Below are 17,804 nucleotides of genomic sequence, written 5' to 3' on the forward strand. Positions count from 1 at the left end.
AGTGCTTCCAGCAAATCTTCACACTTGCCAGGAATCTTCTACCTACCTTTAATGGCTGGCAGTGACTCCAGTCCTCCTCCACAGGGTGGGCTCAGCAAAACTCTCTAAACCAAGGATACAGCCATTCCTCATCCTCCATCTGTGAAGCAGGCATGTGGCTGAGGACAAGGGACTTCACCACAAAGGGGATACAAGGGACAGATACCTTCAGGTGGTTCAATTAAAAAAACTCTCTTCTGTCTTATCCCAAAGAACACATGAAAATCCATAGAATCATTTAGGTTGGAAAAGTCCCCTGATGTCACCAAGCCCAGCTGTTAACTCAGCACTGACAAGTCCACCATAAAACCATGTCATAAGGTACCCATCTACATCTTTTAAATACCTCCACAGATGGTGACTCAGCCACTTCCCTGGACAGCCTGTTCAATGCCTGACAACACTTTCTACGAATTTTTTTCCTAATATCTAATCTAAACCTCTGCTGGTGAAACCTGAGGCCCTTTTCCTATGATTTGTTACTTGGGAGAACACCTCTCTACAGCTTCTTTCAGCTGGTTGGAGAGACCTATAAGGTGTCCCCTTTTCTCCAAAGCAAGCTCCCCCAGCCACTCCTTGCAGTGTTTATTCTCCACACCCTTCCACAGCTCCCTTTCAGCCCCTCCATGTCCTTCCTGCAGGGAGGGGCCCAAACCCAGATTTGAGGTGCAGCCTCACCTGTGCCCAGCGCAGAGGGACAGTCCCTGCCCAGCCCTGCTGGCCACACCACTGCTGGCCACACCACTGCTGGTCCAGGCCCGGTGCCACTGGGCTTCTTGGCCACCTGGGCACAGCTGGCTCGTGTTCAGTCACTGCTGACAGCACCCCTGGGTTCCTCTCTGCTGGAGACCCTTCCAGCCACTCTGCCCAGCCTGAGGCACTGCCTGGGGTTTGTGATCCAAGGGCTGCATTTGACACCTCACCTAATTGAACCTCATACAATTGTCCTCAGACCATCAACCCAGCCTGCCAGATCCATGTGCAGAGCCTTCCTGCCATCCAGCAGCAACACTCCTGCCCAGCTGGGCACTGTCTGTAAACTGACTGAGGGTGCATTTGATCCCTTCATTTGGATCATTGATGGAGACATGAAACAGCAGTGCCCTCCACACTGAGTTCTGAGGAACACCACTGGTGACCAGCTGCTCATTGGGTTTGACTCCCTTCAGCACCTCTCTGGGATGGCCTTCCAGACAGTTTTAACCTAGCAAAGAGAGCACCTGTCCAAACCATGAGCAGCCAACATCTCCAGGAGGTGCTGTGGGAAGTGGTGTCAAAGGCTTTACAAAAGTCCAGGTAGAAAACATCTAAAGCACTCCCCTCACCCATTCAGTGGATCACCCTGCCACAGAAGGAGATCAGGTCAGTCAAACAGGACCTGCCTTTCACAAACCAATGCTGGCTGGCTCTGGTTCCCTGACTCTCCTGTACATGCCCTGTGATGGCACTCAGGAGGATCTGCTTCATGCATTTCCCTCATCCTTTGTCATAATGTTTCCTGTGCATCCAATAAAGGATGGGGATTCCCCCTCTGGCTGTTAATTGCTTATTGTCTTTTACAGCAGCAGCCAGATTAAGTTCTAGCTGAGATTCAGCCCCTCTAATTTTCTCTCTGCACAGCCACACGGAGAGTGCTCTGGGAAGAAGCCAAGGTTCACTGGGCAAGGTTGGCCTTCCCTCCTACTGTTCTGGCACACAGCAGAGTCATAACAGACCCTGTCACCACAGGGGCAAGATCTGCAGCAGGGAGAGCCAGCACTGCCCCTTGCTCCCAGCCCAGCCCCTGAATCTCAGTGCAGAAGGGTCCCTGGGCTGGCATGGGGCAGGGCTTGGTGACAGTGAGGAGTGCCAGTGCTGCTGTTCATGCTCTCTGACACTCTCCATATACTCTTCTGTCTAGGAATATTCAAACCAAAAGCCTCCTCTACAAAATATGAACCTCTTGTGCACTCCTGGCTTCCTTGCTCCCAGCACAAGGTGTTTGAGGAGCTTTTGCCTTGACCATCAAGATAAAAATCATTCAGACCTTAGGGAACTAATTTCCTGAGTGCAGAGCACAGCTTCTTTACAGATTTTTAAATTGTGATGAGTTACTATTCCCACAGGAAAACACACAAGTGCTTGAGTGCTCAGGCTGTCCAGACAATTCAAATTCAAGTTCTTTGTCATTTGGTACCAGGCACACAGACCTGTGCAATTCCCAGCATTCCTTCACTTCCCCAAATGCTTCATCACCCAAATTTCTACAGCCATGTATTTAAGACCTCTGTAATTCTCTCAACAAGCTTCAGAATACAGGTATCTTTGAAGCACTTCCTCCTTGAGTTACATGACTTTGCACAACCATCTGCTTTCAAACACAGTAGTGTCAAATAAGACCAAGTTATCTACAAGCACAGGTTGCAATACGGAGCTGTGTTGGACAGTGAATTACTTTGATGTTTCTCCCCCAAGAAGAAACCCACCTTCCACTTACTCTAGGGCAAACTCAAAAGGTTTTATTTTAATTTTTTTTTTTTAGCAAATTCTATCACGTAAATGTTAACAAAAAACATCTGTACAATTGCCATGATACACTCAAAAGTGAAACAAATAAGATATAAATACAGATATGGATGTAACATGACAAAAGCGGAAAAAATAGAAAAAAATACATGCGCATGAACACGGTGCCAACAAAGTCATTTCTCATGGCTGGCATTTTTCAGAGCATTTTTAACTTTCCATTTAAAACATTGTTAGCAACATCCTGCTGTGTACTACAAAGGTCTATTTTTCTGTCCCTTAATATGTAATATTATGCTTGATAAATAAAGGGGTGGGGAGAAAAGGTTCTGATGACAAAGATGCAAGTTACATTACTTATACAGGTTATTGGTAAGCTAGTAATAAGCAATTAAAAAGACAGTCTTGTATTGTATTGTAATCCAGGCAAGCACACATAGTGTACCTTAAGAAAGCCACATGCCTCGGTATTTCTGAACTACATGAGAACTACAGTACGTAGACCTGTGGGGCAGATGGAGCCGGGATTTGCCCATGCCCACGGAGCACTGGTGCAGCCAATGGCAGAAAAAACATCCACATCTGAGATTTCGGCAACCTTGCAGCCACGAGCTGCTGTCTGCTGAGAGTTTTCTCCCATTCAGATTTTTAAAGCATGGTGGGCAAAGAAAATACGTTTTTTTTTTTTTCTTTTTTTTTTTTCTTTTTTTTTCTTTTCCTTTTTTTAAAGGTACGAAAAATTGAAGCCCTGCGTAATGGGCAGCAAGAAAAAAAAAGGCAGCTGCAGTAGGTGGCTACTGCCAGGAAAAGGTGAACAGAAGCTTCACCGGAGCAGTGAGGCACTGCAGCATGCAGACCTTCCTCTGCAAGCGTGCGTGGACACTGTGATTTGTAGCCAGAGAGACCTTTATGCTTGCTGAAGAGAAAACAAGATGATTGTACAGCTTGTTGAAGTCAAAACTGCAGATCAGAGAGGTGACATTCAGAGCTAGCCCTTTGAGTACTTCAAAGGAAACACAAAATAAAAACTGGGTCATGTTCAACATCCTAAAGAACCCTACTATGTACATTGTCGGCGATGATTCATAAATACCCCAGCAGAATGCTCCTACTGTGGGCAGGCAGAACACACCCTGGAGTCCTCCCAGGATGGACAGTGCTCCACCCACACCGTGAAATCAAGTAGCACATGGATGAGCATCTGCTGACAAAGAGAACTGAATCTGATTCAGAAGCAAGGCCGGATCCCCCTGCAGGGCCAGGGAAGCCAGGCTGGCCGCAAGGACGAGCTCAGACCCCGACGGCGGGGTCAGGGACGTACAGTACGCTCACTCTCAGTGCATACCAACAGCGTTTTATAAAGCATTTAAAATCATTGCAGAAGGAATTCGATTCCTGGAGATTTGCTACAGTGTGCCATTCAATGGAAAGGAAAAAAATTAAAACCAACCAACAGCAAATGATGATAGACCAAGCTCCATCACAGCTGGGAGGGACTAACACCACCTGGTCAGCTATGCTGACCTTCTGAACCCCAGACCTGGAACAGAAGATGCTGAGCTGAGATGGGGAGAAAGAGAGGCATAAATACTAAGCAGTTAAGAGCACAATTTAAAAAAACAAAACAAAACAAAAAACCAACATCCCCCCAAAAAAAACCTAGCCCACTACTAAAAATTCAAACAAGACAGCTTAACTGCTGCCAACAAGTCAACTGAGTATTTCCTCAAAAGGAAAAATAAATTTGTGTTAAAATCAAATTTGAAGCATTCAAAAAAATTAAAAAAGAGCATTCTAACAAACACACAGAAAGATGTGGAAAAGAAATGGTCCACAGAAAGGCAGACATGAACCATGGAGCAGCCAATCCCCCCCTTTAGTGAGGATGGCTTTTCTGAGCCTGCAGAAAGACCCTGGGGGAATCCCCCATCCCAGGAAAGCACATGGTTTCTTCTGCCATAGCATTACTGGCTGGGAAAGATGAGGGAATTAGCCCTGCAGCCAGCAAAAGCCTCACACGTGTGTAGCAGAGCAGGTCACCTCCCCTGCTCTCAGGTAACCAGGGAAAGGGACCAACAACCTTTGCAGCCCAGTGACACACAGTCCCCCACCAGCCCCAATCCCTCTTGGGAAGAGAATTGGGAGAGAAGCTGGCACCAAGTGTCAGCTCCTCAGGGACGGGGTTGAAACACAGAGGGATAATTGATGGAAGGAGCTTTACCCTCCCCTGCTGCAGCAATGGAGTCTCATGTTCTCAGTGTGCTCCCAAGGTGTCCCTTCAGCTCCCTAAAGGGGAGGTGGAGGAAGCTGGAGAGACTCCAGGGCACTGAGAGCAGCCAGGGAACACACATCCATCACCACAGCTGCAGCCATCAGCTGCAAGTCCATCACCCTCTTGCATCACTGGCATGGAGGCAAAATCCCAGCTGGGATCCATGGCAGGTTTGGGGTGGGCATGTCCATCAGCCAGGATCCAGCCCAGGGCCAAAGCCAGCACGGTAATTAGCAACCTCCTGCCTTCCCTGGTTACAGGCAGGCCAGGAGGAGCTCCCCCTGTGCAGGAAGAAGGGTCTCTGTTGAGGGAAGGGCAGTGCTGTGGGTGTTTCATTGCTGCTGGTTTGCCTCTGTCCTGGTCTGTGTCACCAGGCTGCAAACACCTCACCCAGAGCACCCTGCTGCCAGCAGTGCCTGGTGAGGGACACTCAGTCTTCTGAAATGCAGAGCACTCAGCAAGCCTGTGCATGGAGATGGCACAAAGGAGGCTTCTAAGGGCAGTTAACAGCACTGCAGGGTCCTCAGGAACAGGAGGGGCTGTGGCAGGCAACCAGCACTGTCCCAGCTGGCTCAGAGGTGCTTCCATGTGGTATTTCTGTTCAGATTCAGACACCCTTTCTGTCCTCTGGGATGAACATTTTGCCCAAAGTGCAAAGGAGCTGTGGGGACAAAGCCATCCAGCATCAGTGGGTCAGTCAGAGCAGCAGATCAGCCCTTTGATGCTACAGATTTCAAGGAAAACAGCTGGCACTGCAGTACAGCTCTGCCAGCTCCCACTGCCCACCCACTGACACACTCAGAGCCTAACCCAATCCCACCCACCCAACTCCACTATCCTATTTGCAGAAGCAGTCCCAGAACTGGGTCTCAGGTTCCCTTTGGGGAGTAACAGGTAACCTGGAGATTCTTTTGAACATATGAAAGAGCCAAATGGGTTGAGAGGGGAGAAGTATTTACAAAGTCAATGAAAAGAGCAAGAGCCCAGCTGTTATGCACAGCACAGCTGGCTGGATAGCAGTTACAGAGAGATCAGCCCATCTGGGGTCTGTCAGAACTATGTACAAAACTCAGATGTTTAAAAAGAACCTACTTTCATTACTCACTTGGTATCTCTCAGTATTAAAGTATCTGAGGCTGGAATCACAGCCATACCTGCAATGATCTCCCCATAGAGGGCCCTGCAAGTCAGCTTAGCTGCAACAGGGAGTACAGAACAGGAACACAAGACTTGAAAGAAGAGAAGGACCCAGCCAGAACGGGTGAGGGGAGAGAGCAGGTAATTAACACACAGGAACCAAAACTGGGTATGAACTAAACCCACAAGATTTGTTTGACTTTTACACATGCCCAGGTTCTTGGACTCAGTGTTAGAATGCTAACCTAAACATATTTCTGAGATTTCAGCAGGCTATACAAATATGTTTAAGTATGGCTTTCTGATGTTCACTTTTAATGAAGACTGCGACACAGACCTTGCTTCCTTTACATTCAATACCAGTAAGATTCTACATAAAAGCTTTGAAGGGACTAAAATACTGATTGCAATAAATATCTGCATGGCCTCCTTGAGCTGATGGAGCGCGCCAGTGAAGAGTAGCAGAAAGGTCTCTGAGAGGCACCGTTGATTGCTTCTAAGTCTACACACATGTCCACACATCTCCATTAACTGTGCGTTGAAACATCTGAAGAGGAGCTGCTGTTGCTGTTGGTGGTCTGTGCCCTCTTTATATACAAGTTTAGTAGCTTCATCTGAAAGAAAGAAAGAAATATCAGGAGAAGATGCCAGAAAAAAACAGGGGGAAAAAAAGCTGACTGTCAATGTAAAAACTCGCATTCCATGGGGAGCTCATTTTGGGGTGAGCTGACGCTGGGTACTCTGGAGGAAAAGCAAGAAAACTGACCATATTTCAGAACAGAGACAAGAGGCTATGCCTAGTCCCATTGAAGTTACTGACAGACTTAATGGGATTTAGAAAAGCCTCTTGCATTTCACTTCAGCAGCCATCAGTTCACAGCCCTCAATCCTGCAGCCAGGCCAGGTCAAGGAGGATCCCCACAGAGGTCAGTAGGGCTGCAGGCACACTGGTGATCCAAGAGCCAAGGGTCTCCCTCCTAGGAAACACCCTGAACCTTCCCTGTTGTATAAAATGTTCTTTTTCAATGACATTATATCTTCACTAATGTGGTACATCTAGTGCAATTGCAGTTGTTATGACTATATACTTCCCTTGCATGTATTTGTTTTCTTTTTCCTCCTTGCCACCTAAACTCCAGATCCTGTAATGACTCATGTTAACATTTAACTTTAAACAGGCAGGTAGTCTGCATAAACCCAGAAGAATTACTTACATGTTTATAGTTAGTGATGTGGTGGACTGTGTTTGTGGCACCTAGGATACTGGAATAATAAAGCCTCTACAACATTTTATAGGAGGATTTCCTAACATTCCAAATATAAACCTCATCACACATAGCTGACTCCTTGCAGACCAATTTGAAGGCACAATTGTAATTTTTTTAGTGACAAGACAGAAATAAAATCCAAGTGTTTTTAGTTTCATATTGTTTTGGTCTATACCACACTGCCTTACCCATGAAAGAAATTGACTTCAAAATGACAGAATTAAATCCTCTGAAGTAAGTAGCTATTCATGTGCACAGATTTGTTTTAGAAACAAAACCTGCAGAATTCATCTTAAAATTGTGTAGAAATCTTGGGTATGAAGACTTCAAACAGCAGAAAAAAAAAATTGTGGTGGCTTGTTGAGAGCTCTGAAAAGCAATCAACCACCAACACAAAATTCTTGTCTGAAGGACAGAGTTGAATTTAGGGCTTGGTTTCACTTGCAGCATCAGGTCAGAATTTGAGTTTTGCAGCTAGTCTGACTCCAGGGTACAAATTCCTTTGAAGGGTCATTTGAGCTTGCTGTTGTCCCAGAAGGAAAGGGACACATGTGCCCTGCTGTTAAGAGTGAAGCTTTACCTGCATCTCTACCAGCCCTAATCACAACTTGCTGCTGAGAGGATCTGCTCTCCCACCACCTCCATGCACTCCCATCACTCTCTGCATGAGGATGCCCCTGTGGCCACAGAGCAGACTAAAAGCTATTTAATTTGTATTGCAGATCTGGTTTTCAGCCAGAGCCAGCTGAGCCAGCTCACTCCACAATCACCTCTGGATGTAATGCCAAAGGAGGAAGGCAAACGTGGCTGGAGAAGGACCAGAGGCAGCCTGCAGTTACACAAGATCAAATGTATCACAGAACCAATCTCCAAACACCATTAAAATTTTCTAAGTGGGATTTCAAATCCTCACACTGCTGAGCAGGTGCAGTGCTGCTGCTGTGGCATTTGTCAGGGTGAGAGAGGATTTAACAGAGTTCAGGGAACCCACCCCAGAGCTACAGTGAAGCCACTGGTCATGCTGCTAGTAACAGCCAGCAGAATGGCTTGCAGTACCAAAACACCAGAGACACATTACTCATGTACCTTGCTTCCTGTGAGTTGTGCGAGATGAGGTTTCAGTTCTTCTCCAATTACTGAATAAATAGCCACTAGGCAAAATACACTGGCTTTTCTGACACTGCTCTCTGTGTTATCATAACCCTGGAAATGAGAGGAAAAGGTCAGAAGACAAACAGCACTCCCCAACACCCTTCCTGAGCAATACACTGCAGAGCTGATGTACATTTTGCAAATGTAGCTGACCTAAGAGATCAATTAAAAAACCTCTGCTTAACATAACAGTCTGCAACCTGAATACTCAAAGAACAAGAGAATGCAATCACCCTATCTGTTCCTTCTGATATTACGTACTACTGCCATGTTGTAAGTTATCAATATCTAGTTATTTATAGCATTAGCTAACAACACATGGTTTCCTAACACAAGCTCAGGACTCCATCAGATACACACATTTCTGTGTCCAGTTCAGATAACCATGAACTGTCCTGAACAGTCTGAAAGACCCCTGTACATGTGCTGATCTCTGCAGCTTGGGCAGAGCTCACACTAGCCAGCAGGTCACTCAGCAGCTATGGACAGCAGTGCCAGGCTCAGGCAGCATCACTCAGCAGCCATCCCACCCATGAGAAAGGCAGACACCACTCCAGCCTTAGGGATGCCAGCTCCTCTGCTGCAGGGTGACCTCTGCCAGGAAAGCCAGAGGAGGGATGCAGCACAGCTGGGGCTGTCCCAGCTGCAGGGCCCAAGCACAGCCCAAAACAACAGTCTGCAATGCCACAGAGCACTGAGCTGGGAAAGCAGGAGACCTTGGTGAGCTCAGAGAAACTCCAAGCTATTGAGCAACAAGGTGGAGAAAAGGCTGAGCCTCCTCATCAGGACCAGGGCAAGCACCACAGCTCTCCCCTGCCAAGCCCTGCTCTTCCATGGGGTGCCCCCTGTCCATGGAGAGCCTGCTCCAGGCTGTTGAGCTGCACACTTGTGCCCACACTGCTGCTGACACTCCTCCCCTCCTCACCCCTCTGCCAGGACCCTCAGCGTGGTGAACAAGCACAAAGGGGATTCTCTCCACACACAGTCCTTCAGCCAGCATCCCAAAATACTTCCCAAATGTAAGGAGTAAATTCCTTCTATCACTGAGTTTCTAAGGTAAGGAAATACCTCAGGCAGACTCTGCTCTGAAATAAGAACCATTTAAAGTAATTAAAGAAGACAAATAAAACTGCCTTTTTAAAGGCATGCTGCTCTCAGATTTTTCCAGTGCATCAAAGCTTCGCTGTTCAGATTGTTGTCTCCAACAATGATGGCTAAAACTATTTTACAACAAAAGTTTAGATGAATACAGAATTGTACAATTCCCAGAAGCTGAGATTTAAGAATTGTAAGAACTGACACTACAAAGTTGGGAAGAATGCCAGGATGCATAAGGGGAATTTCAGACTTTGCTCTTGTCCTTCCAACATTTTAAGCTCACAATGAGGAGGCCTCTTTATCCCAGTTCTCCATGGAAGTCTTACCCACCTAAACACATCTCCCCCTTTCACTCTGACTGATCTGTTCCTGTCACAGTCTCTCCTCAGTAAACACACACATTTTTTCTCCTCCCTCATTGCTACTTCACATATTTTCTTCTTGTTTGCAGCCCCATCCCAGCACTGCCAGCTGCTTGTGCAGGGGACCAAAGACAGCACTGCTACAGCCAGTGCTCAAAGCTAAATCCACAGTGTCCAACTAAGCCTTAGCACTGGCAAAAACACAGCTCCCCACCCAGCCCGAGAGAGTTATGAAAGAGGCTGAATAAAGTCAGCAAGCAGCTTGGTCCTAATTTCAGAGAGAAAAGAGGAAAGGAGCAACCTGCCTGCTGGGATTCAAATTCAAGTGCACAGCACCATCAAAGCACAGAACAGCTCAGCAGAACTAAAGGAGAATTAAAGGGGACTATAAGATGTACAGAGACAGTGTAAAATGTGGCTAACTTCTATCCTCAAATTTATTTCATGGCTGCTACTGGCTTATTTGGGAGTCAGGAAAAGGCATGCAATTGTGGAATATCCATGCAAGAAACTGAGTTTTCCTTTCCTTAACATTAAAAGGATGAAAAACTCATATATATAAATTTTATTTTACCAGAAATAAATGGCTTAAATTACCAAAATCTGGCCCCATAGGGTCCATCATTCTCCCTCCCTTGTGGCAGAGATGTCACAAATTAATGGTGGCTTGTGCTCAGGAGCAGTGACATGGGATTCTGTACCTGTAACAACCCAGGAATGATATCAGGTAGGAGCTGATGCAACGATTCCTTGGAAATCCTCTCAATGACTTTTGTCTGCATTTTGATGGCAGCCAAGTTAATTGGATAGTCCGCAGTCTGAATGATGGGGCAGAGCACCTTGATGCACTGCTCGGGGTGGATGGAGCTGGCCAGGGTGGAAGCAGCTTCTTCAGCAGCTCTGACGACCTGGAATGAAAGTAGAGCAAAGCCTTGTGTTAATGAGGTCACCCTTGACAGCCAACACTGCTGCTGTGTGCTAGGAATGACTGCCAGGAAGTGCTTGGGGATGTTCATTAACAGATCTGCAGGAGGCTTTGTTGAGGGGCAGTGACTCTGAGACTTCACATCCTCTGTCCCCAGTGACATCTTTGTTCCAGCCAGTGGCAAGAACTCCTTCCTGCCTCATGTAACTGTGTCAGAGCTGTGGCTAGGTTGAAAAAATGATCTGTCACCCAAGGCAGACAGACACTCCCAATCCCAGGAGGAGAGAGAGGATGACATCTCTCCAGCCATTGCCAAAGAACCCAAACCCACCAGCTTAGACTTGCACCAAAGGTTTCTCCTTAACCATTATCACAAATGGCTCTGCCACAGCTCCCAGTGTGCACTCAGTGCTGAGTGGCACGTGCCATGCTGAGGCACCCCTGGCAGCTGTGTCCTGCCTCTCCCCAGCTGAACCACACTGCAGCCCAACCCAGGTCACAGACACAAATGGGCTCAGGGAGTCCCTGACTCAGCACAGGTAACCATCCAGGCAGCACTGGGATCACCATACAAAATGGGAGCAAGAACAAGTGGAAACAGCAGCAGCACCCACCCTCTGAACCAGCCCACACTGTACAGGAGTCACACAAAGCAAGGATGATGCTAAATTCAACTCTACCCTGAGAGAAAGCAGATTCACAACTTTCACTCTTCCCCAGCAGGTAGGACAGCTAGTTCAAAGAAGAAAGACCCAAATCTGGTCTCTCCTCCCAAGAGAATTTATTAATTTTACATTCTGCAGTAATTGGATAAAAAAGAACAGGATGGGAAGGCAGGTTTTCTTTTTTCAAGTGTCTGTGCTAATTGCCAGGCAACAAAATGAAGCTTCCTCTTGGCTGTCCTCTTCCTGGCCACAAATAACACACTCTTTGCTCCTCATGTTCTTGTTACAACACAAAAGATGGAGGATGCTATTTTCCATCTTCTCTCACTCCCCTCTTCTCAGGACTTACTTCAAAGGGAGGGTAAATCCTGAGCAGACAGATGCCCCCATGGGCAGTCTTAAATCCAACACCTCAACTTTAAGAAGAAAGAAGCATCCACAAATCCTCATGTTTGGGCTCTTCCAGCTAGTCCCAGGCAGTCCCTAACAAAGCCCAGGAACATTAAAGCACCCCTCTTTCCTGGTTGTGTGGGAGGCTCAGGTGCCCAGCACCAGTTCTCTACCTGCTCCTAAACTGAACTACCTGGGGCAGTCTGAAGTCAATACTTTGAAACCAGCACCAGGAAATCTGTCCCAGGCAATCTGCAAAACAGCAAATCAATCAAACCACAGGTCTCCTGGCACTTGGACTGAAATCATGGCTGCTGAATTCGTGTTGTTCTCCTCTCCCACACACTGTGATGGCATCAAACTCAGGGACTTTTATTTGAGTAAGGCAATCTATGGATGTAGCTCTATCAAAGCCTCAAAAGAAAGTGAGCTTTCATTATTTTTAAGAAGCTACTATGGATAATGCATGAACAAGGAGTAGCTAGAAGTTTATCTTAGCCTATGGACTACAAAACACAAGGTTTAATTGACTTTTAAGAGAACAGCAATTAATAGTGACCAGAAGGGATCATCTCCACCTACAGAGCCAGCTTCACCCACAGTCACAGCATCACAGCCATGCTGCTAACATTTATCTTCCACTCATGCTCCCTCCCTGAAACAGGAATGGCGCAAGACACTTGTATTCCCAGGAAACAGCAGAACTCCTCCACTTGGCTTTTGGCATTCTCTAAGGCAGATCCAACAGTGAATGTGACCTCAGACACTTCACACAGCACAAATATTCCATGCAGGCAAGATATGGGCAGGATGGTGAAGTAACCTGAGATTTTGGACTACTTCTGTACCAGTGCCCTATTTACAGAAATAAAGCTGCTCAAGTGCTCCATTTACTTCAAGCCTTTCTCAGCATTTAATTAAAACATTAAAACACATTCCAAAATGAATGGCAATCCACAATGTGGTCAATATGAAAAAAAAATTCTTCCTGAAAGATCTGTGAATGAGCAGCTATGCAGAACAGAATGCTTGCTTTCCCACTTACAGCAATTTTCCCTCTTCCAGCTATGTCTTTGCTAATTTCTCTTCCATTTCACACATGAGGAGCATGAAAGTTAATATTTTTTCCACATAAGTTAGTACTAGCTTAGGAGCCAGCACTGTGTGATTTTGTGGGGAAAGAAGAGGAACACCCAAGTGCTTAAGGGAAATCTAATGCCAGGCTTTGATAGCACAGAGTGGAATTGCTGGAGTAGATGAAGCCAGCAGCTCCCAGAAGGTCTCTAAAGGAATCCACTTCCAGGCACTGCAGCTTCTGATGTCTGCTTTCCACAAATGATGGAAAGCATGAACTTAGAGGGCCCTGATATTTACCACCAATTTAACTATTCCCTAGCAAGCCACTAACTAAAAAACTCCAAACATTACTATTTGAACACAGGCCACTTGGGATTTTGTTCTGCAGCAATGCCAAACACTGCTGGGAGGGTGTTTTCAGACACTCTCAGAAAGAAAAGCTTACACATATATCCCAACACACAAAAAGAAAATTGTAAAAAACCCTAAACCTTTTATTCTCTCGGTATCCTACTTGATAAAAAAGCAACAATATCTTAGTATAAACCTATAGCTAGACTCTGATCTCAAACATACTACCATTAAAAAAAGCAGTAGGTGAAAAACTTAATGAATATTCTATCTGGGTTTCAGCTCCATATTCTGTTTGCAGCATACTATGTCTATTAAGTTGAAGGTATGAAGCAAGTCGATGAGACAAAAAGCCCATTAACCAATTCCAAGCACAAGGAGCATTAAAATACAGTGAATTTTTCACAAAATGAGCGAGAGTTCAACAGCAACAAAGGTCACACATTTTGCCCATCAAAAGATGAGTAAGAAAAGTTGTAAAGGTACAGACATTATTTATACCCCTGACAGTCCTGCTGCCCAGTTCTAGCATGGATGTGGCTACATTTAGGCAGTGGCTGGCTGTTTCATATCCCTTCCCCCCAAACACAGGAGGATGCATTACACCTATCCAGCACGACAGGAGCTTGTAAATGTGACAACACCAGGGAGACTTCCAAGCCTCCCATGAGCACATCTGGCAGACAATGCCTGCATCTCAGCCACACTTCATCAAACTCCCTGAGCTGTGATTAACTTTAATAACATGCTCAGGTCTCACTGACATCAACAGGATTCCAGCATGTGCTAACATGCTTGTTTGGATGAGAGCCTCTGCAGGTAACAGCTCCTGGCTCCCTGGGGAAGTACCAGCAGGTGACAGGGCTTAGGAAGGGGTAGGGCAATACCAGCTGACAGTGAGCCAAAGGGAAAAACTCATCCCTGCTGGCACAGGAAGCCAAATGCCACCATTTTGCAATGCAAGTACCAGCCCTGTCCTTCCTGCTGGCTTTGGCAAAACAAAACACTCAGCCACCCAGAGAGACTCTGCATCCCATGTGGGGCTCTCAGTATTCACCCAACTGGCTCAGAGTTCTGCTCACCTGGCACTGCCAGAGAAATCAGCAGCATTCCCAAACACAGGGGAGTGCATTATCAGAAGGTACAACCTGCCAGGTCATTTGGCAACAAGAACATGCAATTGTGACAGAGTTTAGCAAAGACGTTTTGCCATGAGGCACGCTCCTTGTGTCTTGCAAACTGGACATACCTTACAGCATCAAAAAATGAAATGTCATTTTTAATCAGGGCTTTAACCTGACCAGCAGACCTTAAAAGGACTGGGAGAAATGAATAAATAGGATCAAGGAACAAGTCTTCCTCCCAGCTTTGAAGGCAAGATCAACAGATACACACTGGGAAGTGACAGGAAAGGCTCATACTAACAGTGACACCACAGTAAGTAGTGTCTATGTAATCTACCCTTTAAGCCCAAGAAAATGAAAGGGTGCTGTTTGTTACGTGCTCAGACTGGAGAGCTTGCTGTCACAAGAGGATTAGAAGTTAGACAAGTTAACCAAAGGGAAAAAAAAATCCAACCCACACAGGGGTGCAAGGCAGAACCATTCACACGGAAAGGCTTTAAGACAGCTGGAAGGGGGAAGAATATCCACAGGGAAGCATCACTGTATGCTTGCTTCTTGCTAGTGAGTCAGGGAGGGTATCAAGTGAAGCAAGATTTTTCTCTGACCTAATATAATTATTCTTCAGAATCTCAGAGATACAAAGTAAAAGTAGAAAAGCCATCAAATGATGACAGCAGCCGGAAGCAGCAGGTTCAAAAGGGTGGCTGTGAAGCAAGATGTGCAAGACTACAGAGAGCCTGCAGTTCTTTAAAAGCACAGACACTAAACTGTACGTAAGGTATGCCACAAACATGATTTTACCTCCCAGTAAAAGCTTAGAGCAAACCATGGCTTGAACTGGATAGTCTGAAATCGTTCAACACAGGGCAGGTAGCCCTGGAATGCAGATCTAAGAGATAGCTCTTGGCCTTAAAGCAGCAGGTTTTTCTCCTTTCTAAAGGCTTATCTTATGCTCTACACACTGGAGACTAGATTCAGCCTGACTTTTGCAGGCATAACATAAGCTCTGTGTGCTGGAGGGTTCCTTGAAAGACATCTGTGATACACTGAGACCTTTCTAGTGAGTCTCATGAAAGACAAGTTTTTATACTTCCACCCAGCTTGCTTTAGGGAAGGAGCCATATTCACATGCACAAAGCCAGTGAGGTGAAGCACACAGAAAGCTATTCATCACCAATGTCTTCCTTAATGCTACCAAGGAGCAAACTTCTTGTTAGGCAGTAGCAGGTCAGGCAGTTCCAGGAATATGCATGGGAATTGCTTCCTGATTTCAGTGTGAGGGGATATGCTGATGTGCAGCATGAGTGTGATCAAGACAGTGAACAGTCACAGAGCCTTCTCTTCAAACAGAAAAGCACACTGGAATCATCAAATCACAACATTTGCTGGACAAAATTTGGATGACAATTCCCACTGGTTTACCTGGTTAACAGAGCACTGCAGCCACAGGATCCTATTCACTTAAGACAGCCAGACCTCAGACTCCATTCGCTTCCACTCAATTTCTTCTGCTCAGCTACTACACTTCATGCATGAACATGTTGCTTGCTTCCTAAGCTGCAGCAATCAGCTTATGAGTTCTAAATAGTTTAATTTCTGCTCTAAAGAGGCACAAAGTACTGGAAAATAAGTAAAGAAAAATGTCCTGACTCCCCTAAGGCATGCCAGGTTCATGGGCTACACAGGGGATCAGTGTAACATGTAGGATCTCAGCAAAGCAGCACCTGTGGCACCTGGATGAGAGCTTCCCACAGCAACTCAAGCTCCTTTGGGAAGTACTTTGGGAGTACTTTGTCATGATTGCTAGTTCCAGTGTCTCTGCAGAAGGTTGTAGAGGATGGGGCAGTGCAGGCAAAGCCTCACTGAAAGTTTAGAGGCTTTGTACACCACTGTGAAACAAGCAGAGCACCAGAGTGTTTATTAAGCAGAAGAGTAGGGTTTTGCTTTCAGGCTTACAAGACATGTGGCTGGGCTTTTGAGCCAATTTTTGCCATCTAGAGGTGGTTACTTAAAGCCTGTATAATCTGAGCTGGAGGGGAAGGAGGTTTACCAGTACCTAGTCAGGCAAACTCCCACCCCTGAAGGCTTTACAGTCTAATTCAGACAGGAACAAACAATTATGGACTTGGTTTCAAAGCAGGAAGTGGACTCAGCAATGGGTGAGACGAAAAAGCAGTGTGATTTTTATAAGGATTCAGAGATGAAGTAGATTAGACTGCTTCTCCTGGGCACTAAACATTTGACATGTATTGGGAAACTGAAAAAGCACATAAACATATATTATGAAACATCAGTGACTGCCCAGCTGCAGCACTCTGTAGCTTCCAGCATAGACTAAGTAACAATCTTCAGGACTATGATCATTTAGTGCTTTTCTTTTTGCAGAGACCTACATAGATCATACCATCACCAGAGGACAGTTACAATATATAAATATCAGAGGCCAACCTAAAAGCACCTCAGCAAGATAATAAATATTATCAACAGGTAATGGGTAACTGATTTCTTCTTCTCCCTCTTTCAGAGGGTTACAACAAAGAACGTACAACAATAAGCATCCCAATTATGCTTATGGACTTTCTATATAATAAAATACAGAAATTAGATATCTAAGATATGGCACAGGATTCTTTCCTTACACATAGAAAACAGACATCAGTTAAGTCTATAGGATTTGTGCTAGAGACAGAAGCTGGGAATTAGCTATCCTATGATTTCTAACTCTGCTGCTGATTTCCAAGATACTAAACTATTCCTGTTTTAAAATACTCAATAATAAGAAATTATCCTCATTTTGCTGGCATGAATCTGAAGCAATGTCATTATCAGTGGTATGGGGTCAGCAAGCAGAATCTCTCCTTAGTTATGGGTGAGTAACTACACTGGAACAAATGAGTTAATATTAACTAATTGGCAACAGAAAGATGGTTCTCTTCCAAATAACTACAAACAAAGATTGATTAAAATCAACAAGATTTAATAGCATCCACAACTTCAAATACGTTCTAATGCTCCTAAAGTAAGTGAAAGGCATTTCCATGCCAACCCCCCTAAATGTTCCCAGTTATGACTGAAGCAGGCTTGACTCTTCACATCACTCCATTAAACCAACAGCACTGAATAGACTGTTGTACTACAAACAGTATAAAAACAGGACAAAGTTAAGAAATGCAAACTAAACATGAATCCCAACCCAGAGCCCTCTAGTCTGTAGCCTAGGGTTACATTAATTTTGACCTGCTATTGAGGTCTGTGCTTTGCCAATCTCCTCCATTTGCACTCACAACAAGGTGTGACTCAGCTCCAACTCCATGTACCAACTTTTCCTCTCCCATATCCCTGGGGGGAATTGTGGTGCTCTCAGCTGTGCTGCTCTGCTGATCCCAGACCTTGCCTTCAGCAACAGAAGGCAGACGATTTTTAGCCATGGCAAAGACCC

The 17,804-nt window shown here is 45.5% G+C and overlaps 1 protein-coding gene across 12 annotated transcripts in view; it reads right to left on the bottom strand.

The window, feature by feature from the left end:
- Nucleotides 1–2,515: 2,515 nt before the first annotated feature.
- Nucleotides 2,516–17,804, bottom strand: part of CLASP1 (cytoplasmic linker associated protein 1) — a 170,616-nt gene continuing 155,327 nt past the window's right edge. For all 12 annotated transcript variants that reach the window (XM_074548770.1, XM_074548777.1, XM_074548773.1 and 9 more), the window contains 3 exons: nucleotides 10,535–10,741; nucleotides 8,308–8,424; nucleotides 2,516–6,567 (listed from right to left, as the gene is read on the bottom strand). In XM_074548770.1, the coding sequence (XP_074404871.1) occupies nucleotides 6,481–6,567; nucleotides 8,308–8,424; nucleotides 10,535–10,741 (411 nt within the window). In that variant the 3' untranslated portion in view covers nucleotides 2,516–6,480. The remainder of the gene's footprint in view (nucleotides 6,568–8,307; nucleotides 8,425–10,534; nucleotides 10,742–17,804) is intronic.

Source organism: Zonotrichia albicollis, chromosome 10, assembly GCF_047830755.1.
Source record: "Zonotrichia albicollis isolate bZonAlb1 chromosome 10, bZonAlb1.hap1, whole genome shotgun sequence".
NCBI classification, from domain to species: Eukaryota; Metazoa; Chordata; class Aves; order Passeriformes; family Passerellidae; genus Zonotrichia; species Zonotrichia albicollis.